Raw genomic sequence first — 26,382 nt, forward strand, 5'->3', positions numbered from 1 at the left:
GCCATATATCAACTTCTCTAGCATCTCTTTTCACAGAAGTTTTTTGTTTGTTTGTTTGTTTAGGTGAGGTTCAAAGTCTACCTTCCTCCAAAATTCTGCCATTGTCCTGAGTGATTTCAATCTTCATAGGGTTGGCTCACATACCACCCTATCTCTTACATCTTTCAATTCTTCCTTTCCAAAGTGTACCTCTCCCATGCAATTTATGGTAGACTCTTGACTCTCTGTGCTTGAGCTTAGGGAGCTGAATACAGCTAGAGAAACAGGGCACAGGGCAGGATAAAGCCACAAATCCATGATCAGCAAATCCCAACAGGCCCTCAACAGTGCCTGGCAAATGCACAAAGTCAGCTTCTCCCTTTACCAAGTCCTTCAATTCTCCACAATGACTTTTTCAAGTGCTCTCCACTACTCAAACATGGATGTTCATATCTCCCCACAAAATGATGTTCTTGGCTTTTACTTAAGAAAATATAAATAGTCTGACAATAATTCTCTCATCAGTCTATCAAACTACAAGCCTAATTCTACTATAATCTTTCCTTTAGGTACAGTGTATTATAGCCAACAACTATTTAAATTGATTCCCATTCTCTGACTTTCTTAGACAGTTAACTAGGCCCCATAACACTTTCTCTGTCATCTGTCTCAACTTCCTCCCCACTGGACCCTAGCCATCAATCAGACTTCAGTCATGCACAGATATCCGCCATTTAAAAAGCAAACCAAATTACACCCTACTCTAGTCATCTACCTGTCCCTCCTAGTACTTACAGCCACAATTCTGCAAGTAGCTGCTTGTTCTCCAGGCTCTCCATTTCCTTCTCTTCCACTCACATCTTGGTGGACTTTGCTATCTTCCTGCCTCAGCACTGCCATCAACAGGGAACTCAAGGACCTCAATGTGTGACAAAAGGGAAGGAGAGTTTTGATCCTCTTCTTAAATCATCTCTTAGCAGAATCTTACCATTTTGGTAAGATCTTCCATGAAACATGCTCACCTCTTTCTTTGTTATGTAACTATTTTCCACATTATCTTTTCCTATATTAATTCTACTTCCTTAACAGAATCTATTATGTGCTATCCAGCAATTAAATGATGGAGTGCCTCCAGGCTCTGGCCAAAGACTTCTCTTCATGCTGTTTTTGTCCTAGGAGAACTCAATCCAATTCATGGCATAGGTTATCAGCTATATGCAAATGTTTAACAGATTCATATCTTCAGCTCAGAGTTCTCCTGTGAATTCCAAAGATTTATCAAAATTCAAATTTATGTTTTCATTTCTATGTGCAAAGTACCTCAACTTCACTGTGATTAAAATGAAATGAACAATACACCTTTCAAAATAAATCCTTCTCTAATATTAAACCATATCTATTATAGCACACATGTCAATAACCTAGGTGTTTCCATTGAAAATATGCTTTTATTCTCTTCCTCTCTCATACTCAATCTATCATCAAGTACTCTTACTTCAAAACTCTAGAGCATTCACCTGTTTCCATGTCTACTGCTATCTTTTTTGTCTCATTTCATTTTCTCATGGCTATACAATAGTCTAACTTTCTCCATTCACTTTAGTTTTTCTAGTCTAGTCTCAAAATTTTCATTTCACAATACCATATTGATTGTGCCATTTCTACTTTTTAAGGCATTTCAATGGAGTCTCATTTCTCTAAGGATAAAGACCATAAGGAATTATAAGTCCCTGCAGGCTCTTACCTGAATGCATCTCTCTACACAGCTATATATTGATTGGCTTTCAGTATTTTGAATTGATCTTGGTCAATTCTGAAATCAAACCTCTCATCATTCTGTCCTATCAGCCTAGAACCTTCTTTCACTTCCACCAAGTTAACTCCCCTCTTCCTTTGAATATCAATTCACTTATAGTTTCCTAAGTGCGACCTTCCCTGACTCTGATAAAATCAATTACCCCATTATATTTCTATAATTTTCTTTTACTTTAAGATATGTTTACATACTTAGGAAAACATTACTAAAACAGATAAACACATAATCTTTTCAAACTTTGTTTTATTACAATTTTACTCCTGAATTTTTTTTTTCCCACTGAAAAATGGAAGTGGATGGGGTGGGTTGATTCTCAGGGACCTCGGTCTCTCTTAAATCTAGTAGTTAAAATTGTGTGGGGGCCCTTCTTGTCCAACAGAATTTCCAACCCTCAATCTCATCTAGCTTTTTCTCTTTTCTCCAAGGCAGCAACAACATGCTCAGATATGGTTTATATAAACTATAACTCCATACTGCAAACATTTCTTTATTTAGCAGCCTGCTAATGACATTTTTTTTTTTCTAGCTTTACTAGACATTAAGGAAAATAAAGTGATTCAGATAGAGGAGAAATGAGGAGTTAAAATGCTCTACAGATCCATATCAACCTAATCACATGAGCTGAAAAAACTGGTTGGAAATATAATAAATAAATAAATAAATAAATAAATAAATAAATAAATAAATAGCTTTTGGAGCTAGATCAGCTTTACGTATGGGTAAAGTTAAACTCTACATTCTACTTTGTCTCTCTCAAGTCTGGAGTTTAGGCTCAAAATACCTTTCTAAACACAGACCTTAACTATTAAACTAACAGAAAAAAATAAATAACTCAAAATCAATATATCTGGAAAGCCCATGACTACTTACAAAGTAAGCTGTGTTTTCCCAGTATATTAGATTTAATTAGATAACGTTAAATCTAACCTTCAGAATTTTAATTATATTAAGTAAAGTTTTACTAATTTCATTTAATATGTTATCATCAAGGGGCCCAGCTCCATATAATTATATGAGAAGCAAGCTCTGGTCTTTGCAGAGTCCCACTTCAAATTCAGCCAGGCTTTTCATATTAGCAATCGGTCTTAGCATTCTCGAACTTGCTATTTAACTGAGAGGTCAAAATCTGTCTTAAGAGTTTAATGATAAATATCAATCCTTGCATAACTTTGATTTTTAAATTTTTGCTATGGTCATTTGGGTAATATATATTGTTTAAATCAAATTAATTTACAATAGAAAAACCACAGCTGGTTGAATGATCTCTCAGTTTCTATGTTTAAATTAAGGCTTTGAATCTTTTCCTTTGGGGGTTGTTGGGCAAGTTACTTAATTGTCTGAAGCCTCATTTTCCTCATTTGTTCATTTGATGGGTGACACGCTGACCAAGGGAAGCCTTCCTCTTCTCCTCTAACTTCTACTGAATTACTGCTTCATAACTACTAACATATTCCTGTGATCTGCATACTTTTGGTTCTGAGGTTTACTGGGGAAGGCCTGTTTATGCCTACTACTTAGGAATTTCTTACCTTGTTAGCAAGTATTCTAGCAGAGAAATGTCTAGAAGAGAACCAACCAATAAATCTATGGTTCAGAATGTGAGCTCTAGAATGAGACTACCTGGATTCAAGTCTTTCCTCTTTGGCTCTGATATGTGGACTGAAGCAGATCAATCTATCTACCAACCTCCTCAGCTATAAAATGAGAAAACCTCTTCTTGAGACATTGTCATTTGTTAATGTAATGTCCTTCAAATAGCAGTTAGTAGACCTCTACCACCATTGGTATTAATCATTAAAATCAATTATATGACCTTGGCCGGGACACTTAGCATCACTCAGCCTCACTTTATTAACGTGTAAATGGAAAGTATACATACCTTATGGGGTTATCCTGAGGCTTAAATGAAGCCTTCTAATAATTTCAATCAACTGGAAAGTAATGTATAAACTTAAGACTTCACGACTTGGACAAATGTGATGAATTATTCCTCATTAAATTGCTAACAGTGATACATAAATTTTAGAGAGTCACACTGCAAGCCATACTTCCATAAATACTTTTTAAAAATAAAAAAGTAGATAAAATGAAAGCCAAATTAGTAAAACCAAAGAAATTTAAAATGTCATAAAATACTCTTAAGTTTCATCTTCTATAAGCATAAAATGGTTGTAATGAAATTAATTTACATTGGGCAATTTCTGGTATAGCTTTTTCTCTTAGTACCATCAGTGTATGCATGTATCTTGTGTAAACAAAATGTGTACACACTTTTTTCCTGCTAACCACCCAGAAGAAAACTCTGCTCTATAAAATCACAGAGGATCCCTCTGTAATTAGCATTAACTTCTGAGGAGTGGTGTCATTGCTACAGTTTCTGATTGTCCTACTGTCCCTTAATCTATTAAAAGGAGTGGTGCACCTCAGAATCTTTGCTTCCAGAACCTGTAGCATGCTTCCGATTGTTTGAGAAGGACTTTAGCTTATCTCTGGAAGAGCCTTCCCCTGTTCCTTACTCCACGCAAGCAAACAGAACCCCGTGTGAAGGAACACAGAAGCAAGGAGCTATGTGTTCATTACATTTATAAGAAACCATCTGTTTTTAGGTGGTCAGGATGTGGGGGCCAGGAATTAAGACCTAACAATTAACTTGGCTGCGAATGAGAAAAGCAGGGTTTCTGTTGGTAAACAGAACAGTCTTAAATCACCAAAATTGCATATATATTTTTTTTTTCTAGAAAACAAATAGGAAGTCTTTTCTCAGCTAGCTTTAATGTAAATAAGTTAGCAATCTGCCCACAGTTCTGGAAATGAGATATGCTTCTTTCCCTCATTTCTCCCACAGAATACAGGACAAAAAGCTACAAATCTTTTCTAATTTCTAAACTTGCCAACTCCTGCAAATGGCACTTATGGCAGAGCTTCTTGTAATGTCTGACCATACCACATAAATCCACTAACGACAGGCTGGGTGACTTTGTGCTATTTCCTCACTAAGAAACACAACAAACAAATTATATACATTATCAACATAGATTTATATTATTAAAAATTTGTTTTAAAATCTCACTACCAGATCTGGCTTTGTTCTGATGCTTTTCCCCACTCAAGAACTTCCTTAGAGTGGACTTTTTCCCCCTTTGTTTTCCCAGGAGGCTAGAATATATTTCTGAGAATCTTTTATTTACTTCTAAAATTTAACTATTTTCCATGATAGTTGGCTTTCTTTTTTCAACTTCATACTAGTCTTTTCTCTTTGTTACCCCAATTTTATCCCTTTTCCCTGATTCCCATCTCAAATATAGGGGGAGAAAGTATATAAACAGAGATACTGAACAAGCTAAAGAAAAACACAACAGGATAGAAAACATTTTGCAATTTTCTCTACTCATTTAGAAACTGGAACATTAAACTAAAATTTACCACCAGTGGACTGAAAATGCCATTTCCCAGTAAGGCTAACACACATTACCAAGGAAATTTGGGTCGTTAGTCTCTACAGGTGATTTTTTTTTATATATAAATAAAATCGTGGAAAGTAAATGAATAGTAATGTTGTTGAATACACTATACTATATTCGTCTTGCATCTGCTGTGTTCCTGAATAGACATGCCTTTTTTAACGGATTAAATTTACAGTCCATATCTTTTCCCCTTCTTTTAGTGTTTACAACTTTTCACCTTTCATCAATCTTTCTCATCCTTCAAGACTCAAGATTAGATATTAGCTCCTCCAGCATGCCTTCCCTGACACCCATGTTGTGCTAAAACTCAGTATTTATGTTTCTATAGTACCTGGAAGTACCCACCACATTACAGCCACGTTATCTGTTCTCTGAATCTGTTCTCCAGGGTGAGTCAGGGCTTTATCTCACTGAACTTTCCATTCCCAGACATACTGCCGGAAACCGTGTATACAGAACATGAGTTTGTTGGATGCTAGCAGCAAAGTCATAACAGACGGGCAAGATGTGTACAGAACAAGCAAGAGGCTTTCCTGGGCCTCCACTGTGTCCACTGTCTGAACAATTGTGTCCCCACTCCCACTGTGATGGCCCAAATGACTTCTCGTCATTCTTTAAGCCTCAGCTTGGCAGTCACCTTATCTGAGACCCCATCCCTCACCTCCATGGCTTACTTTACCTATCTAATCTCTACCACAAGACTGCTTCAACTGACTCTTGTCCAAGTTCCCAAATTAACTCCATGGTATTGGAGCATGAGAAAAACGGCTTTCTCTCTACTGAGCACCTGACACAATGTCTGGTACTATAATAGATGATCAAAAATATTTCACTTATCTGTGGCCTTGATGATGTTTCAGAGGTAAATACTTACTATTAGCACTATTGAGACCTAAATATGAATTATTCAACTTTTTATGTATCAATTATGCTTCAATAAAGTGGTTTTAAAAATACATGAATATCTCCCTCCTACTTGTCAATAGTAAGAAAATATTCTGCACAAGATATAAACAAGTAAACAGATAAATGTAATCTCACACTCATATTAAATTTTATTGGAATAAAAATTTCAATAATATTCCACTTTTTGTTTTCAGTTTTCTGAATGACAGAGGACAGAAATGGAGACTAAATTTATCAACAAATATAGTAATAATTCTTTTTCTGAAATTATTGCCTGGTTGAATCTACCAATTAATTTCATCAAATAAACATTAATTGAAAGCTTACCTAGGAAGGATTGATTTGGGCTGAGTCTCAACTGGCCAAATTACTCATTCCTAAATTGCACTAGATTGAAACTTCTTGTTTATAACTATATTTTTCAGGATTTGATTTTCAGTCATCTTCTTTAGGTTTTGATTTGGGAATCCTTGACTATACTTTCAAATTTTCTAGAAAATGCTGTTGCCATGCTGCCCTGGCTCAGTTCTCCTTTTAATTTTGAAAGAAGTCCTTCCCTATGTCATTTACAGGCTTTCCTCTTACTGATAATTGAGGCCTTTACTTTTAGTACGTATTTCCTACATATTTTTTTTGACATTGCCTCAGTGACTCTGTCTCCATCCATGAAACCCTTGTTTCTCTGTTTGCAATTCCCAAATTTATATTATTAGTCCTAGTTACCTTCTCTTAGCCCAAATTTCAAATAGATATTCACGGATACTCCATACAAAATACACATGTAATTAGCTTCCTCTTGCTTTTTCATCCTTTAGGATGAATGGCAGCATCATTCATTTATCCTCCAAGCTCCAACCTCAGGGCCATCTAGCACATTTTCTTCTACCTTGATCTCATAATTAAAGCCCCTGACAATTCCTGATGAACTTCTGTTCTGGTACATTTCACATCTGCCTCTGTATCCTATGTGCACGATCATCTTATTATTTGTCAAGAATCCATTAAGCATGTGATGACTTCACAAGATTTTTCCTCTCCTACTATCTCTGGTGCTCCAAGCCATTACAGCAGTCCAGGAACTACGTACAAATGCCTTTCTGTGTGACCTTCAAACCTTTCATAGCAAATTCATTGCATGAAAAAAGCTTATTTTTATGCCAACAGGTAACACAGTGTCGAACATGCAGTAGGATATTCAAAAGAGTATTTTCTAAAATGTAAAAAAAAAAACCAAAAAAAAAAAAACCCATGGATATCATACAAATGTACCATGCTATTTTCCTACATAAAGATCTTTAATGGATTTCCAGGGTCTACAGAATAGAGCTCCAACTTCTGGACATGAAATGACTCATGTATGCCTCCGCAGTCTTCCTCTAATCTTGCCCAGGCATTTTAGTCTCCAGCCTTCTAATATCACTTGCTGCCTTTAACTAATGGATCTTGGCATGCACTGTTCCCTTTGCATATAACATTCTTTTCCTTATTTTTTTTCATTCTTATTTGTCCTTGAAGACTATTCTCAGAAATTTCTTTTATGCATCCCACTCTGAGTTAGCTGCTCTTAAGATAAAGCATAATTCTACCACTGACATTTCTTAGATTTGACTATTTATCTACATGACACATGACATGGTACATTTTTTGAAGACCAGAATCACATCTTCTTTATCTCCAGGGCTGATCACAGTAATTGTACTTAATATAGTTCAGTGACGATACTATTTTCATCTATTGGTATATAGTCAACTAGGTCTATATTCTTAGAAAAACAACTTAATTGGTTGGGTTTAATTTTCTACTTCAAGTACCTTGGCTTTTACATTAAGTTCCATCCAAAGAAGATAACTTGCATTTTATATGTTTTTTTTTCCAATGTCATTTTGAACTTCACTTTGAAATTCTTCCTACTTTTTTAGCACACAAAACAGTGTCAAATACTTTTTTTGGTTATCTAAGATCCCAAAGTTTCTTTCAATCTACAGTAATTTGTAAGATTTCCTCACAATTACATTACTTTGCCAAAAATTAGAGTTAGTCAACTCTTTGCCATATTGCATAAGACTATGACATAAACTACTTTATGGAAAGACTGTACTGTTTATCTTTACATCTCCTCTAAATGATGTTCCTGAAACATAGGAAAAACTCAGTATTACTAGGCATGGTGGCACACACCTGTAACCTCAGTGGCTCAGAAGGCTGAAGCAGGAGAATCCCCTGTTGGAAGCCATCTTCAGCAATTTAGCTAGGCCCTAAGGAACTTGGTAAGCCCTGTCTCAAAATAATAAAAAAAGGGCTGAGGATGTGGCTCATTGGTTAAGTGCCCCTAGGTTCAATCCCTGATGCCAAAACAAACACACAAACAAACAACCAACAACAACAACAAAGCAACTCTGTGTTAAATTAATGACATTCTTTGTTAAACACCAGATCACCATGTAGTAAGCTTGGAGACTGTGTATAGAAGAATCTTTTGCTCTACGTTCCCCAATATATTCTTGCAATCGCCATGACAGTGAAATCTAACTTTCTTATTGGCCTACAGCATTTCCTTCATCCTCATCCTTCCACCCACTTACTTTATATTTTCATTTGCAGGAACTTCAGGCAATTGCACCGTAATCATGCCGTCCAGGTTGGTCTTGCCGATGAATGCAGGCTTGGTGCGGAGCACATCTGGTGCAGTCTTCGCTGTTACCCTGTGCTGCAGCCCACCAGCGCTGTTTCCACGATTCGTTAGCACGAAGGAGTATGACTTCTCAGGCTTAAGGTTGACAATTAACTTCTGTGTGGCTCGGCCATCCACTTCTTCTACCATTTTCCCATCGTCATAAAGAATCTAAAGAGACAACCAATCAAACAAGTTTTGCTATCAAGAGGCAAAGTGTATTTTCTAAACCAAAAATTCACTTGCTTCTGGAAAATGTGTGCCAGAAAAATTCTAATTCTGGGCAATTCCTAAGCCTATAAGTATTCATAATTCTAGAGACTGAATCCATTTTCCTGTCAATTCTTGCTGTCTAACAATATAACGTTTCTAAGTCTATCAAAAATATGCAAAGAAATGTGCAATAACTTCTCAATATTTGACCTGTCAGCTATATGTGACCGTAATGGAATGAGTGCTGAAATGCTCTAGGTTTTCCATGTATTATCCACATCATTTTTTTCCCTCATTGTTTCAATCCTCTTCTAAATATATTTTCACTTTCTCAAATGTTTGTCTACTTTTTATTTCACAAACAAGTATTTCTTTCTAACATCTCCAATAAACGTTAACAGAAAAGCAGAGTTTAAAAAAATGCCAGGAATTCAGACCAATAAACAAATTGAAAATCTCCCAGAATATTGCATTATACAATGCAGAGACCATGAAAATTTTATTATTTTCTGGAAAAACAGAAAACTTAAGTAAGCCCTGTAGTTATATGCAGTAGTTATATGCAAATAGTTCAAATTCAAATTATTAGGTAATTATTAGGTAACAAGCAATGCTAACCTTTGGTTTGAGATCCTGTCTGCTCCTTAGTGCACAAAAGTTGAGATGCCAAAGCACCAAACTCAATCTCTTACATGAAAGTCAAAGTTGGAGAAGCTCAGTGGTAGACCACATGCCTAGCATGTACGTGTACTTAAATCACAGGGGACTGTATACTTTGCAGATTGCCCTAATGAAGTACCCTTTCAATAACAGCTTACAAATAATAAGACATAATATCTTACCTATAATATCTTGCAAATTAGAAAACAACTTACTTTGAAAGGCATGGCGGAATTATAATTCTCTGGAATCTCCCAAGACAGCAATACTGAAGTCTTCATTACTGCTTTGACATGAAAATTTTTTGCAAACACTGCTGGAAAAGGAAAAACAGTGTATTTAAACTATTCCTAAGGACATATGACCTGTCCTCTTTCCACCATGGATCATAGAGCTTATGCTAGATGCTGGCTACAATGCTTAGAGAGAGAAGTATGATTTGCCTACCTGGTTAGAGCACTCATTTTTAACCCATTCTCATAAAGATCTCTCCTTTCTCTCCAACTCAGTCAACTCTATTGTGTTTTCCTTACCTGAGGATATTGGGGTGCTGTCAGCCAGACTTTCTTGGCATTCTATCACTGAAATCTACGGCATCCAAAACGTATTAAGTTTTATATACTTTACCTTTAGGTTTTTGCTGAACCTATTAATATGAATGGGCCGATCAGTTATTTATAGCTTCAAAATACTGATTTCCAAAGACCGATATTCCTTTAAAGGAGGAAGGCCATAAGCAGACAAATCCTACCTTGATCCACAGGCAGTGTCCTGAACTGGACACTGGGACTATATGGCCCGGGCCCTTTGCTCGTGTGAGCACGTACTTTTACATCGTAAGTGGTATCTGGTTTTAAGCCAGTGAGTGTCATAGAGGTGTCAGCTGGAACAATGAGTTGCTCCATTGGAAGAAGGGGGATGTTGATATCCCTACAGAGAACGGTATACTTGGTGATAATGCCATTTCTCTCTGCCAAGACAGGTGGCTGCCAGGATAACTGGACGGAGGTTGAGGTGGTGCCTTCTGAGTGGAGGTTTTGAGGGAATCCAGTTGGTGCTTCTTCAGGAACAGAAATCTCTTTCACCATCTCCTCCCCAAAGCCCACTTTGTTTCTGGCGGACAGCCTGAAGATGTACGATGCTCCTTTGTGGATGTCTGTAGCTGTAAAATGATCTTCTTTTTCAGAGAACTCGAGAGTAGTGAGAGGCTCCATATCCTTGCGGCCAAATTTTAGACGGTAGCCCTGAAGAGGTCCAAATGTGTCCACAGGGGGGTGCCACTGAATGAGCGCTGTGTTCATCTGTGTGTGGTTGATCACAAGTCGGGGTTTCCCTGGAACTGGAGCACATTCAGGACAAGTGGTGAAACCAACTGGTGTGGATGTCCACATTTCAATTATTGCCAAATGGGAGTGTACCACTCTAGTGGCAGTCCCATTTCATTATTTATAAAACAAAGGAAAACCACATTTGACCTACATACCTATGTGAAACTATATTCCTTCTCTACTTTAATAAGATAGTTGGCACTACTAGAATTTGATAAAAAGCACAAAAGAGGAGTTATCATTAAAACAACAATTTAAGGGATTATTTCTAAACATTTGCACATACAAGTTCATGTCTGCCATAGAAAAATGAATCCAAGTAAAGATTAGCCAATTACATATAGTTAATAATGATTATTTATTATGTGCAATGTTTCACAAACTGTAAGAGCATTGAGCATATTATCTTATTTGATTTATACTCCTCACTTCTCGCTATGTATTTTCATTAGTTATTATATATCCAATTTCTATAATAAGAAAATAAGAACAGAGAGGTAGAAAACTAAGGTCAGGTACATAAGAAGAAAACTGTAAGATAGATCCAGCTCTGCTTAAATCCCACTTAATATGCTGTTATATTGCTTAAAAGCTAAAAATGCTTAGTTTCTATGGGTCTAATTAGCACATTCTGACTTTCTTATCCATACACAAACTGTTATGAAGTTTTTCAGCTGTACAATAGGCACATCATTAAGACTTACCTCATATTGGTGCTATGGTCTTATTAAATCAAGATCTATATGCAAAAGTCTTAGCATACGGGTTTATACTCTACTAATATTAATCTTAATTATTAGTAGTCAGGAGAATATTAACCTTTTTTGCTCAGGAGTCAGTTTCCCAGAAGTTCAGAATTTATTTTCTTTTTTAAGACTGATATGTCTTAAAGACTGATTTATTTATTCAATGCCTATTACAGCTATAATTTTTGTTTCAAGGAAAGCAATGATTCCTAGAGTCCACAGAGAAAGGCACTGATAGAAAATACAGCCAGAGGATTCTTCAAGAATGGTAAAAAGAAGGGGAGGGAGGAGAGAGCACCACAAAACCCAAACTAGCCCAACTTTGTAGAATAAGAAAGATGGTCGGAGAGGAAGAAAGCTTACAGTAAAGGGAGACAGACAATAAGAGAGAACTGTAGAGATGTGGACAGAGATTAAAACAATCTGGACAGGTGATGAGGCATCACATAAAACATCAGCCTCAGAAACAATCTGGTTAACCCCTTCATCTTCTGAATCAGAAAGCTGAAGCCCAAATGGGGATGTGCTCTGCCCAGGAACACACTTTTTAAGATACTTCTATCCTTAATCAATGCAGCAAGCTGTATTTCACAAGATGGTTAAATTCATAAGCTAACCTACAGTTTATGGGGAAAAACAGTTCCTGTAGTTTGCAATGGCAAGTATGTGTGTGGTGTTAAAGGTTGGTTTGTTACTGAACTGCTGCATACTCATAGTTTCCCAGGGAAAATGTAACCAGATACCTTAAACAACACACTGGCCAACACTTAGAACACAGCCCATTCTTCTTAATCTGGAAAGTACTTGAACTATTTCATTTATTTTATTTTAAATATATTTACAATTGTTTTTATTTTAAAACAGCATTTAAAGGCAGACATTAACAGACACCATTAATTTCCATTTATGTATATAAGCATTTATATGATTTGTCCATTAAAATGTGAATGTTGGTGCTAAGAATCAAACACTTCAGTCTATGCTTAGAAAAATTCATGTTAAATGCGGGGGTGGGGGGCTTTTAGGAGAGAATGTAACCTTCAATAAACGAATCCCAGATAGAACTATATGGTAGAACTATAACAATTAACTCTCACATTCTTCAGTGCTAACATATTTATTAAATATGTTTATTGAATTTTTTTAAAAAACTCTGGATCCAAGGAACTCCTTAATGGTATGTAAGCTGCATATCTTGTTTCTATAGGATGCATGGGCTGGGGTTGTGGCTCAGTGGTAGAGTACTTGCTTAGCATGTGTGAAGCACTGGGTTCAATTCTCAGCATCAATAAAAACAAATAAATAAAATATGTGTCCATCTACAGCTAAATATATATATTTTAAAAAGATGCATGGAAAGCTATATCAAAAATACCTTTTAACTTCTTGATAAAAATCACAAATATTGATTGCAGTCTAATAACATTGGTTAGATCATAATACTTTGTTATTATCTGCTGTTTCACTTAATATTGCTAAGGTACAATATAATGGGAAATATAATGGAAAAAAAAAACATCCAGTTTATGAAAACATTCCTCAGTGGAAGTCAAAGCTTAGGAGGGAGTAGCATACACTGTTTTTCAATTTTGGCATGCCCTTTCTTCTTTTTTTTTTAATTTTATGTTATGCCTATTTTTTTATATCTTTTTTGTATTTATTTTATTTTTATGTGGTGCTGAGGATAGAACCCAGGGCCTCGCACTTGCTAGACGAGCGTTCTACCACTGAGCCACAATCCCAGCCCACACTCTTTCTTACTACATGGTATAAAGGCTTGTGGGCTTGGAATCATGAGATCGAATAATGTTCTAGAAGATGCAGCATCGGTTCTGACCTACTGGTTTTCCCTGCTGTGTCAGGAGCAATCCCAGTCTGCTCTCTAGTTCCAACCCACCACAGCCATTCCTTCTCCAGGCACAAGTTTAACTAAGCCTGAACACTATTGAGAAAACCACCCTGGGAACAGAAAAAGCACAAGGGAAGGATTCAGGAAAGAAATGAAATGCTGAGGTAGCTACAGAAAGAGCTGCCAATACCAGCTCAGGAGAGGCTGCTCACATGAAGACAGGACTAAATCCTCCCTCGGTATGTAATAGAATTATTAGATGCAGTTCAAATCAATTGGGGCAAGGGCTCTGAATGGCTATGAGTTTTTACCCAGAGAAAAAACTCTTGCTAGGGAAATGCTTCAGACGGGGAAGGATGGCAGTAAGGTGAACCAGGAGCTTTTCTCTTACAGGAATTTTAAATCTGGGCACTTCCATCCCAAGCTCAGTGAGGAAGTGTCAAGAAAGCAAATGTTCATGCATGTAAATTAGCAGCATTTGTCGTCTTAATATTTGTTGGTTAAAGGAAGATGTGAAATTATGAATAAAAATTCCAAAAGAATTCTATGTATAAATAACAGCCGTAATTGTAGATCTGCATGGTGACTAAAAAGTAATGAGCTAGTTTTAGTGACATTAAAATACACAGATTCATTCATTTTGGGGGTTCCTATCCCTTAGCTGTAAGTGCTGTGGTTCTTCTTTGTTATTCCATGACCTCCACGTTAGAGGCAATAGGAGTTTGATGCTTCACATAGGACTTTCAGGTAGTAGGAAAGGGGATAAAGGCAATCCATTTCTTCAATTTTGGATTTAATTTCAGGGGCTTAACAGTGGTTGTCAATATTCCAATTGTGGCACCTTCTATAGCTGGCTAGTCACCATACCATCACCCCACTCACTGAACATGTCCCTCCTATTCAGGGCACTAAATTAGCTTGATACAATGGTATTCTTGGAAAAAGAGGGTGGAAAAAAAAAAGTCCGAAAGACTCTGCCTTGAAGGAGTTTTGCCATCTGTAATCCTGCTGCTTGAGGCAGTTCCAGGTGGCAGGATGTGAGCGAGGCAAATCTTATGACATTTAGACAAATTTGGCAGTGAGCATGGCACCCAGGAGGGTGCTCAACATCACAGCTGTTCTTTGCTTTAAGCCTTTGCATAGAGGTGTGTTCCTAAAAAGTTGTGTGAGAAGCAATTCGAGAGGAGTAAATCAAATCACAGCTTAAATGTTCCATGGGAGATTGCTATATGAAGGGATTGGAGAAGAATCCTTTTGTAATTATCTCTTAATTTATCGGTTTTACAATGCCAGACCTTCCTTCATGCTGGCTTTTCCTAATGTGGCCGAACAAAGAGCCCCAAGGAAGCTTTGTTCTTCAGAAAGGGGCAATTTTATATTATTGAACCTCCTTGATATTCTTCTTTCTCCAATTTTTGTGCAATCTGGCTTCTTTACAATCCCCACAGCAGAGGGTGAGGAGAAAAAAGTGACAAGGAATAAAACTGCAAGTCATGAACCCAAGAAAAGATGGCGGCTCTTCCAAAAGGGTTTGTTTGTGGGGAGGTTGAACTGGCTGTGTGACTTCTGTGTGGACACCTTCTTTTAGGACCTTCATGGGTCTTGCTCCTTCATATTCAAGAAGCAGCTTAAATATCCTTCCTCTAAGATCTTCTTAGGTCTTAAGAGAGATTGCCGACACTTGTCTATATACCTTTTATCTTATCACAACCTCAAATTTTATTATATACTCTTGATTCATTTGTTAGCTGAACTAGTCCAGGTTAAAAAACAGAATTGTTCCATTTGTACATAGCAGGTACTCTAAAACATTTATTGAATGACTGATTGAATAATTTGGATAAACAGCACTTAAATTACTCTTTTCTCCTTAACTCTTCTCCTGAACTAAAAATACAAAAAAAATCCACACACACACAAAAAAAAAACATGGCTGATTCTTTGGTTCATAAGTGTGATGACTGAGTGTTCATGCTATTGTGTGAGATGTGCCTCCCTCTAAACCTTGTTTAGAGACATCTGCACATTACCCATCTGAATATGAAAAGAAAAAAAATATCCAAACATGGTCCATTTATTTCCTCCAATTTTACTGTAACAAAACAATGATGGACTCCACCCATAGCACTTGGAAAGTTGGTAATATTGTTCAAGGCACAAATGAGTATAGATATGATTACCTGCCCCAGTGGTGGACACCAGTTTGGGCTTGCTGCGAGCACCATCTCCTTTAGTGGTGTAGGCTGTGACTGTGAGGGAGTAGGAAGTTTCAGGCTGTAGCCCAGATATGATCATGTCCTGAAATGACACCAAAGAACAACACTGATTCATTATATGCCACAAATACCCTAAGGAAAACGAGGCCTTCAATCATCACTCTGTGCATGCCTGAGCATCCTCTGAAGTCATGCTAAGCACTGAAGTCTCATGCCTGCAGCTCATGCTATGGAAATCTATTTTCATGCTGACATTGAAGGTGGGTCTTCAGGCATCCTAAGCAGCAACTTTCAGGCATAGCAGTTTAAAAAAAAAATCTGGAGCCAAACCTGAATTCTTTGAATTTAAACCTGCCTTACTTACTAGCTTGATAAACAAGGGCAAGCAAGTTTGCCCAACTGCACTTCCGTTTTCTGTCTGAAGGTTACCAGCAAGGGTAACCTGAGGATTAAATGAGTGATATAAGAACTGTATCTGGCTCATAGTAAGTGATCCACAAACTACCTGTTATCTTCTACCAACAGCTTTCCTTATCTATCCATTGAAGCCCAGTCCACTGACTGGTGATATGGCAGGTGCTGATGCAGTCTGTTCTACCACCAGGTAAGAAGTTTACCAGATGGCTGATCTGTTGGACCTAGATATCCTCAGAGCCAGAGAACTCCGGGAACTCATTGTTAGTTAATTATATAGGCTACGAACAATAGAGATCCGATTATAAAACCAATAGTATAAGAAGACATGTACTACATTGCTAATATGTGTTTAATTCATTCAACTGCTTAGAAAATATTAAATATCACAAACTATGTACCAACTCTCTTACTTCTCTTTTAGCAAGGGTCCAAAGTTGTGATGGTTATAAGACCAGATATCTTTGAACTGTTTCTACAAATTAAGGGCTAAATGGGAGTGTTCCCATCTAGAGTTCTAGTTACTGATTTGTTCTATATTTTAGAGCTACTCACATATAGCATACACACATACTCGTACAGATTTTTTCATTTCCATGATTCCAAATTGACTTTGGATAAATTTAAGAAATGCACAATGTCATTTTCCTCCAAATCTAAAAACAGCATAGGTTTCAGTGAACACTGGGTTGTATGCAATACAATAGGGTTTTTCTTAGCAAGACTATTAACAGGTACCACAGAACACAATTTTTGAAGCTAGTCCTAAATGACAGCTTTTGACAAGTTGCTTTCTAAAGAGAATAGGAATACCATCAATGTGGAAACTGGGGCACTTCAGATTCCATCCTGAAGAGCCATTGGAGATTTTATGCCACCAGATAAATAAAGTATTTGGAAAAAAATATTTTATCTGCAGGATCTTGAGATGGTTTCACTTATATTACAGAAGTTATCAAAATCAAATAAACCACCTGAAAGCAGTATTTTATGATATGGTGGGAAAAATGGATATTCTAAAATTTGTGATGAATACATGCTAACTATTTTCCATGGTTCCCTAGGTCACTGCTGAAAAGCAAATGAAGCTAACAGGGAAAAGGCAGCAGCTTGGTTCTACCACCAAGTTAAATGGCAAGAAATGCATGCACCCAAAGCTCTCTATCAATGTATGATTCAAAAAACTGGAGCTAATCATGTGTGTCCTTCATCTTGCCTAGATTGTCAGTGGATACCATAAGTAACACTCTTTAAAATTGGGCAAATCCTTATCAGCAGGACATTGTTGCCAGCCACTCCTGGATTGGCCATGATAATAATACTACTTGGGATACATTTTTTTTTTCTTTAAGCTGATGGTTTCAGGCTCCTTGGTGAAGGGGTATGTCTAAGGGGAGGAACCCAGTTCCCATTTCTTCTTCTCTCCTCCTCTTCCTCCTGTACTCCTGCCTGTTAAGAGCTGGCATTTCTGAGGTTCTGTCACAGTACTGGTCTGCTGCCTTTCTCTCTTGTCTTAAAAAACCTGAATTCATCTCAAAACCTAAAATAATTATTTCTCTGTCACATGTTTATCTCCAGCTTTAACCATCCCAAGTTCCAGTGGCATGCATATGGTCAGAATGTGCTGGACGTTTCCTTGTGATTTTTTTCCAGTTATCTAAAACATCAAAAGCATTCCCAGAAGCAGACCACCACCTTCCTTACTTACATATTTTAATGAAAGGCAAGCCATCTTTAAAACTTATGAGTTTTCTCTGACATCTTTCTCTTTTTCAAGTTTTGGCTCAGCATGTGTTTGTCAGTTCTTAAGATGCCGACAACTCTTCCCTTTTTTGTCTCAACTTTGTCCAATGTTGATCACTTCATGAGTGAATTAGTAGAAGGACTCTTTCCCCTTGTTTTTCTATTTGCTATATTTTCGGTATCTAATTTATCCACTAAGTCACTAGTTTTTAAACTGCAGGTAATGACCCATTTAGTAGGTCATGAAATCAATTTAGCAAGTCGTGACCAGCATTTAAACAAAGGAAATGGAACAGACTTGAGTAAAAAAAAAATGTTAAAAGAGTTCATTATATTTAAAATTAAGATATGGCTTTATAAAACTTTTATTTCTGTTAAACATGTGTGTGTACCGGATCAAAACATACATCTATTTCTTACTGTGTGTCATGGTCAATGAAGTTTATAAAATAGTGCTGCAGCCTTAATTCCACGAGAACTGATACTCTCTCTATATTTTCTAAGATCCCCAATAAGAACCTTGTGCTCTGGCAATAAAAATATACAATGGATAAACTACCTTCCTTGCTACCTTTGTTATTTTTCTTTTTAATGATTTTCTTCATATCTGCAGAACTGAAGACCACTAGCTCTTCAGCAGTTTTTCACTATATTATTCACCCTTAGCTGTATTTATCACTAACATTCTTAACATAAGTTTTCTTTGTGTCTCACTCTCACCCAACTATACATCGATCTCAACTGCCTTCCTGATGCCTTCTGCTCTGCACAAAAAGCACTCCTACCTCCAACTCCCCAACACACACACATAGGTTCACCTATCCACCCCCTACTCATCCCTTAAAATCTCAAGTACATATTGTAACCTTGTCTACCATCCTGGTCCACTGTGTCTGAATTCAAAGCTCTTACTGATATTGTCAGCTCCTGGCATTACGGGTTGCTTCAGGCCTTTACATTTGCTGTATTTTACAAATTTTTCAGAACTTCACATCTTCCTAGCTACCTACACTGTAAACACTTGTAAGGTAGGTGTCATATCCTGTGTCCCTTGAAGTACCTTATATACAGTAGGCTCTCAATAAATAACATGAACCACTCATTCAAATGTATTAAAAAAAAAATCCTTCCATAGTGAGAAACTGCTTAATTCTTGACATGATTCACTCCAATTTTAAATGGAGTACAATGGAGAACAGCAACATCTAGATAATGAGTGCCAGATGCACACCATGCTGTCCACTCAATACAAGGATAACAAGCAACCTATATCAAACTACTTGCCACCTTCAGTCTAGGATGCCTCCATTTGAAGCATGCCTCCTTTGACTGTGTTACAAGGCAGAATTAGTAGCAGAAATGAAAATAAATATCAGGAGCCCATTCCTTATGCAGTCAGTAGCACCATGCTGATTTCACAATATAGTAACCAAAACGGAAAGTGCATACGTAGTGAAGATAACTTAAAAATGGTGAGTTAGTTCATGCATCCAAGCCAACTCCGTTGACAAATCACAAGTGAAAGAAAGTGATCAGAAAAGACAGGCATACATGTACAGTCTGTTTTTGACAAAGCACTCAGAAATTACTCACATGTTCAGTAGTATCATCAAATTCCCACTGATTGAGATTAAGAAGGTGGGGGCGGGGACAAAATAAAAAGAAATGAAGAGAAATTTGTAGCCCACTAAAGGCAATTTTGCCCACCTTTGATTAAAAAATAGGAAAAATAATTGAAACAACATGTACAATAAAATTGGAAAGAATATAAGAATTATGATGCAGCCACTCTCACATCCAAGGAAGAAATTAAACTAAATGTTATATTATTGAGATTGATAAACCCAGCTAATGTATTTTTTAATGTATGGATTCCTAGCAGGAATCAATAAGGCATAGCAAAAAGATACAGTTTCTAATCATTTTCTCCTTCATGACTTTTATTTTGACTTTTTTTCTATTACATAATTAATGCAACTTACTATTCAGATTAATATCTTTCATTATATTAAAATCATATGGACACAGTAAAAACCTATTTTAACAAATAATCAAGTAGAATAAATGAGGAAAAAGCAAAATAAGCAATGGATAATTAATTTCTCAGTAGAAGAGAGAAAAGAGAGTTGACAGTTAATGCATTATATAACTCCATTAACTCCCCAAATTCAGTCAAAACAGAGATAAAAATTACCATTTTGTGATGTTAAATAACTACGAATGGAAGAAGAATATCAAACCACAATGGTCATATTTTCTTTTCCATAATGGCATACGCAAAAAAATATAGCAATAATAGCTTTATATACTTTTTGAGAACTTTCTACTTTATAAGGTATTGCAAAATAAGTACTTATAAAAAAGCAAGTCGCTGGCCCTTTCCCTGTATCAAGGGGATATTATGAATCTCCACCTACAAACATAGAAGTAGCCTTTAAAGAAAATATATATGCAACAAGATTTGGGATAGAAAAGTAAGCTGCAAACCTGGATATCTTTAGTTAGAATGCTTTGAAATTGAGGCAATTGTAAGAACTTTTGTGAACTGACTTATGTTAAGACTTTGAGGGTAAGTACTTTCCTTAGGGGCACAGGGATATTTAACATCTTCTTTTCTTCAGAGAGAAAAGAACATAAAAATTGGCAACCTAGTACAGCAGCTTTGACTTGGTTCATAATACTTCCCACTGCCAAACAAAGGAAGGCATTTTCATTTGGAATAAATTTCAAATTTTCACTAACTCCATCCTTTTTCCTGCTCAGCTACCAATTTGCAGCATAGGCAAAGCAATTCAGTATTTATAATGTCTCATCACCATTCTGCAAAGCAAAGGTAAGCTAGTCTACAGGTTATGTCTAATTTCTAGCATGGCATTATAAATTGAAATCTTCCTCTTCTTTTCAGGAACATGTGCGAAATACAAGTAGATTTATCATGGGACTGTCCTGAATCAAGTCACCTCTAAATAAAAAGACCCAAATTTTCCAATGGTCGGTTTGTTAGTATTTTTTTTTTAAACAATGATTAAATGGTAGCTAAACATGGGGCATACTAAAATGGGCTTATTCTCTGGGAAATTCTAATTTTTACTAATGACAAGGAACTATTGTCATTATTTTCATTTTTCTGAGATATGAAGCTATTACTTTCTTCAAATGTGTAACTTAAAAAAATACCAAATAAAATACTACTTGGGCACCTTTTGCTGAATAAAAATCCATTCTTCATTGGAAAAAGGCATACATTTAGAAATTAGATCCACAAAGTTCCAAGCAGTTTTAGCAAAGCAGAAAGTAGATCCTATCAGCAAACTGCAGCTTAGAATCCTTCCCTTTGATTAAATCAATCACTTTTTTGAAGCCGGAAAGGCAAGCTCAAGAGTTCAAAAGAGCTAAATATTCATCTTTTTTAAAAAGTGAAATTTTAATAGATTTAAGGTCATTTCATTACAATTAATTTCTTGATGTCATTTCTGCTTAGAAAAGTAAACAAACATAAATATGTTTTTAAAATCCAGAACTTTATATGTATTTTTTAAAAGTAAAAAATAATAAATAAAACTAAAATAGACTAAGATAAACCCATCATTTAAAAAATAAAGTCACCTAATTTCAGGGGCTTACCTGTGCATCTGCCAGCATGACATCCTTCAGCATGGGCTGGCCCTTGGGCTCACCATTTTCCATCCTCACATAATGGACCTGGTATCCTCTTATCTGGCCATGCTGTTTATTGGGCACAGGTGAGCGCCATGAGACTTTAACAGATGTTGAGTTGACAGCCTCTACCTCAACTTTGCGAGGAGGACCACTAGGAACTGGAACAACATCATCGGATAAAAGAAAATTATAGGCACTTGTCCCACCCAGTGAGAGCATTTTGTTTACTTAAAAATGGGTAGACCCCACTATGTTTCCTTTGAAGAATACATTTTCAACCAATGAAAATGCTCAACCAATCTGCTCTACCTTTTAAGAAAAGATCAAAAAACATGACCAATGCAAAAAAACAAAATGGAAGAAAAAAAGAGTATCAGAGAAATAGAAAAACATGTAAAAAAAATGTACAAAAGCCAAGGAAGATGCTTTGAGGTCCAAAGCATTAAAGCACAAAGAGTATTGCATTGAAATAATAATAAAAACTGATCGTTGATTGTTGTGTGTTTAAAGGTTTCTTTTTTTTAATAGCAGAATAAAAAGATTCTTGATTATATGGATTATCTTCTTTTTCTCATATCAAAGGTATTCCAAATGACAGATGCCAAAAATTGAATGTCGAGCATCATTGTCTCTGAAATATGCAAGACCAAAAAAAGGCAACAAGAAGATAAGAAGGCAGTTTTGAAAAGTTAACTTCAAAATGGAAAAGAAGTGATTACAAAAAGGTCAAGAAAAACTCCGAAGACTTTAGATGGAAGTACAGAGAAAGGCTGGATTGCAAGATCATAGGAGCAAACTGTCCTTTTAAAAGGAAGAAAATTATTGCATTGAGACTGGGGGGAAAAAAATCCCAGGATGCAGCAAAAACAGGTCTTTGGCAAAAAGATTGAAGTAACAGCAATGCTGGGTAAAAAGCTGAGCAGAGAAAAATGAGTAACTGTTAGCCTATCAAAAGACAGCAGACCAAGACTGTGTCAGAAGGGTGCAAATTGACGGAGCGTAGGCAACATACCATCTTCATCCGTTCGAATCAACACGGATAAGCTCTCAGGGCCAGGGCCGACATCTGTGTGGGCAGTCACAGTGATCCGGTATTCAGTCCATTTTTCCAGCTGTTCCAAAAGGTATTTGGTAGTGTCCGAAGGAATTCCCAAAACCTCGTGAGGCTTGTCATCTTCCCCATCCACTGCAGTATACTTGATGGAGTATTCAGTAATAATGCCATTCTGTTTTTCCACTGGTGGAGGTTGCCAACTTACCAAAATACTAGTGGAACTTGGGCTGGTGCAACTAATGTCTTGAGGAGGAGCTGACGGCTCTTATTTTGGTAGTGAGTTAAAGGAGGATTTGAGTGAAAGGACAGGAGTGGTTGGAAAAAAAAAATGATAAAACAAAAGAAAAGGCAAAAATAAATAAACAATAAGGGCAACAAAACAAAAATAAGGCTTTGAAACTTAAAAGTTTTAAAGATAAATTTATGTACCTTGGCTTAGTAATATGAATAAACCAAAAAAATGAATAAATGATAAAAAATAAATTGTTAAATAATGAGTGGGGGGAATACATGAAAATGAAACCTTGAGATAATAGAGTCTCAAATAAAATTACCTACCTGAGATTTAAAATTCTTCTCCTACACCAATCCCTCATTATCCCCACCGCCCCCTATACTGACTATCCAGCCCTCCCGCAAGCTGCAAATAATGTTAATTTTTTTAACCTTGAGATTTTTGTGATGATTCACTGATGCCATTTCATGCTCTCACTTCTACATTCTAGAATGAGGACAATTCATATACAATATACAATCATGAAAGCGTTCATATGGGGGGAAATTTATAATAACTTCTAGGTACCCTGCCACTAGTTCCAATGAAAAAGAAAGAAAAGCCCAACAAACATAAAAAAGGTTCACCCTGTATCTAAAAACAGTCTGCATGACCGGTTTTAATGAAAAATGTTAACCTGACATTGATCATAGCCAAATACAGTGAGCATGCAGAATCTATAAAGGATGAGAATGCACAGTCCAAGGTTTACCTACCCGAAGGTAAGATCAGTCTTGTTGATTCTGACTGTAACTTGTACTTACCCTATGTCAGCTTTCAGCTTTTTTATTATAACTCTTCTTGAGACACCATTGCTAATAAAAAATTAGATCCCACCAGCAAATTTTGGTAAAATCAGTAATAATCATCTATCCCTTTCAAAATGTCAATAAATGCCATTAAAAAGACTTACTTAAAAAAATCCAAGAATCATCTGGAAAACATATGACTTATGTGCAACATCTCTTTCATTGTGTGCATAATTAATCATATAAAGTGGTTTTATATAAGAGCCAAAAGTTACACTTTTTAATGCCCATTCTAAAATAAACTAGTCACCTTCTGAGCAATTATTTCCATTAAATTAGGAAAACATTATTATTTGAAAAAAAATTAAAAACCCACATAGGTCAACACAACTACTTTCATCAATTGTTCTTAAAGTTAATAATGTATCTTCCTATGGATGACAAACAAGAGCATATAATGTGTGTTTGTGTGTGTGTGTGTGTATAGAACTATATTGCATATATATACATATATATATATATAGTAATTTTTTGTATTTAAATATCATTTGGGGATATCCTTAGTTTTTTTTTTTTTTTTTGTGAGAGAAATGTCTTGGCATGTTGCTCAGGCTGGTCTGCTTAACACCTGGGACTATAGGCTGCCACCATGGCAGCAGGACTGTAAGTCTAATTAGTATGGAGTGCAAAGTATATTAAATTGTTTGGAGGATTATGGCTCTCTCTGAATCTATGTGCCTTAAGTTCATCATTATAGTCAATTAAAATTAAAATCCTCTATTTGACAAAAGAAATTCTATACGACAGCCTTATCAATTTGAAATAAGATTTGCAAAATCACTAGAGTATTATTTTTATTGATTCTGACTCTGAGTTCTTATATCTTAAACTATAAAACTATATATTAGGTGTGGTCATTATCATAGTAAGTTGTTGGTCATATAATACTAAGAACTCATTTGTAATTCTTTTTAAAAAAGGTTATTTGGTTTTTACTAGACTGCTACCTTCAGATCTCCTGGTCTATGAAATTAAGCTCAACACTATTTGAAACTTATTTTAATAGAGTAGGTACCATTTTCATGCAACTACAAAAATTTCATTTTATATCTATACATGTATTTGTGTAAAAAAAAAGTTAAGACTTGCGAACCACGCAAAATTAAATACTGAAGAATGTAATATTTCTTTTAACTAAGTGCTCAATTTTAAGAAATTACCTTGAATAATACTATTTATTAGCCTGTCTGAAATTCAAAGCAGATATATGGAAACTTCATTAATTTACAAGTGTCAGTTTTTAAATGAAAGGATATTTGGGGGGGGGGAATTCATAATCACTACTAGATTAGACCACAGTATTCTAATACTCCTCATATTAATAATCATGTTTTAATTGAGAGAATATGAATGTTATCAAAACACCCTAAAAGGTTTGAAATGTCTATAGAAAATGAAGTGATAAAAGAAGTCTGTATATGAAAGGAAATTAATCTTTTAAAATACATAAATTTCAATTTGCTGTTAGTTCTAAATATGAGGTCAATAGCATCCCCATGACAAAAATCCAATGTATTCATATTGAGATTTATCTACTTCATAAGCTACTATGTCAAAAAGCACAGAGAAAATATTAAACAAAACATATTAAGATAACAACTGTATTAAACTCTTCAATCCAAGGTAAATAGTTGTCTCTGATCCAACTATAGATACTTACTATTAAAAAGCAAACAATAATATTGTGAGCCACCAAACTTTCCATCAAAAACAATGTCCTCTGTAACACTTTATAAAAAATAATCTGTTCTGGGCACAATAAACCCCCATTATCACAAACAAAACTGTGCTTAAGGATAAAAATTCCAAAAAGAATTCAAACCCAAGGAAACAAAATACAATTTAGGATTGTAAATGTTCTTGTGGTCCTTCTGGTTTTATCCAATTTCTCTGAATACAGATTTTCTATGTCCGTTCCCAATTTCCAAATGTACTACTTAAAGATTTAATAAGAAACTAGTCATAAGAGTTGATTGAGCTTTTCTTCTGAGTAGGAACAGAAACTGAAATAATGCCTTGTTTCTTAGCACAGGTAAAACTTATGTGCTTTAAAGAGATGAAAGCTGTGTATTTCACTCCATCTTTAGTTTGCTGTTCCCTTTTCTGACTATTTTGCAGTGTTCACAATTTCAGTTTTGCCTCATCACCCTATAATTCATTCCTTGGGGTCTAACAACTGCTTTCACTTTCTTTTTACCTGTGGAGGTCTACTAACTTCTCTCAAACACTTTCCATTGAGGACAGGAATTCTTTTATTTGGATCAAGTTTGAAAACAACATAAATCATCATGAGATGCTTATGATCACATAGATAACTGGCTAGTTAGCACATTAGCAGGGATGTTTTGTTGGTAGAGCCAAATGCCAGAAATATGTCCTAGTGAATAAAAAAAGGGCAGAAAGTAAACAAAGAGAGACACCTACTTGATTGCATGGTTCTGGCTGATATTTCAGCCGTCGAAGCACCAAGGCCTTGAGGAGAGCGCGCAGACAGACGGAAGTAGTACAGGCTGTTTGGTCTCAACCCCTGTAGCCTGTATGATGTCCCTGGCTCGATGGTAATTCGTTGCTATGAGTAAT

The 26,382-nt window shown here is 36.0% G+C and overlaps 1 protein-coding gene and 1 non-coding gene across 51 annotated transcripts in view; one reads left to right on the forward strand and one right to left on the reverse strand.

The window, feature by feature from the left end:
- Window positions 1-26,382, reverse strand: part of Ptprd (protein tyrosine phosphatase receptor type D) — a 2,128,582-nt gene that overhangs the window by 138,936 nt on the left and 1,963,264 nt on the right. For 16 of the 50 annotated variants that reach the window (XM_040285762.2, XM_040285761.2, XM_040285757.2 and 13 more), the window contains 8 exons: window positions 26,227-26,371; window positions 22,678-22,983; window positions 21,630-21,823; window positions 19,599-19,625; window positions 15,813-15,930; window positions 10,461-11,048; window positions 9,925-10,025; window positions 8,748-9,007 (listed from right to left, as the gene is read on the reverse strand). In XM_040285762.2, coding sequence (XP_040141696.1) covers window positions 8,748-9,007; window positions 9,925-10,025; window positions 10,461-11,048; window positions 15,813-15,930; window positions 19,599-19,625; window positions 21,630-21,823; window positions 22,678-22,983; window positions 26,227-26,371 — 1,739 coding nt within the window. The remainder of the gene's footprint in view (window positions 1-8,747; window positions 9,008-9,924; window positions 10,026-10,460; window positions 11,049-15,812; window positions 15,931-19,598; window positions 19,626-21,629; window positions 21,824-22,677; window positions 22,984-26,226; window positions 26,372-26,382) is intronic. The other 34 variants (XM_040285784.2, XM_040285794.2, XM_040285785.2 and 31 more) reach the window with 7 other exon arrangements.
- Window positions 15,569-15,672, forward strand: LOC120890209 (small nucleolar RNA U13). The gene has a single exon (XR_005734451.1). It is a non-coding gene; the product is annotated as a small nucleolar RNA U13 (small nucleolar RNA).

This window comes from Ictidomys tridecemlineatus, chromosome 4 (genome assembly GCF_052094955.1).
Source record: "Ictidomys tridecemlineatus isolate mIctTri1 chromosome 4, mIctTri1.hap1, whole genome shotgun sequence".
NCBI lineage: Eukaryota > Metazoa > Chordata > Mammalia > Rodentia > Sciuridae > Ictidomys > Ictidomys tridecemlineatus.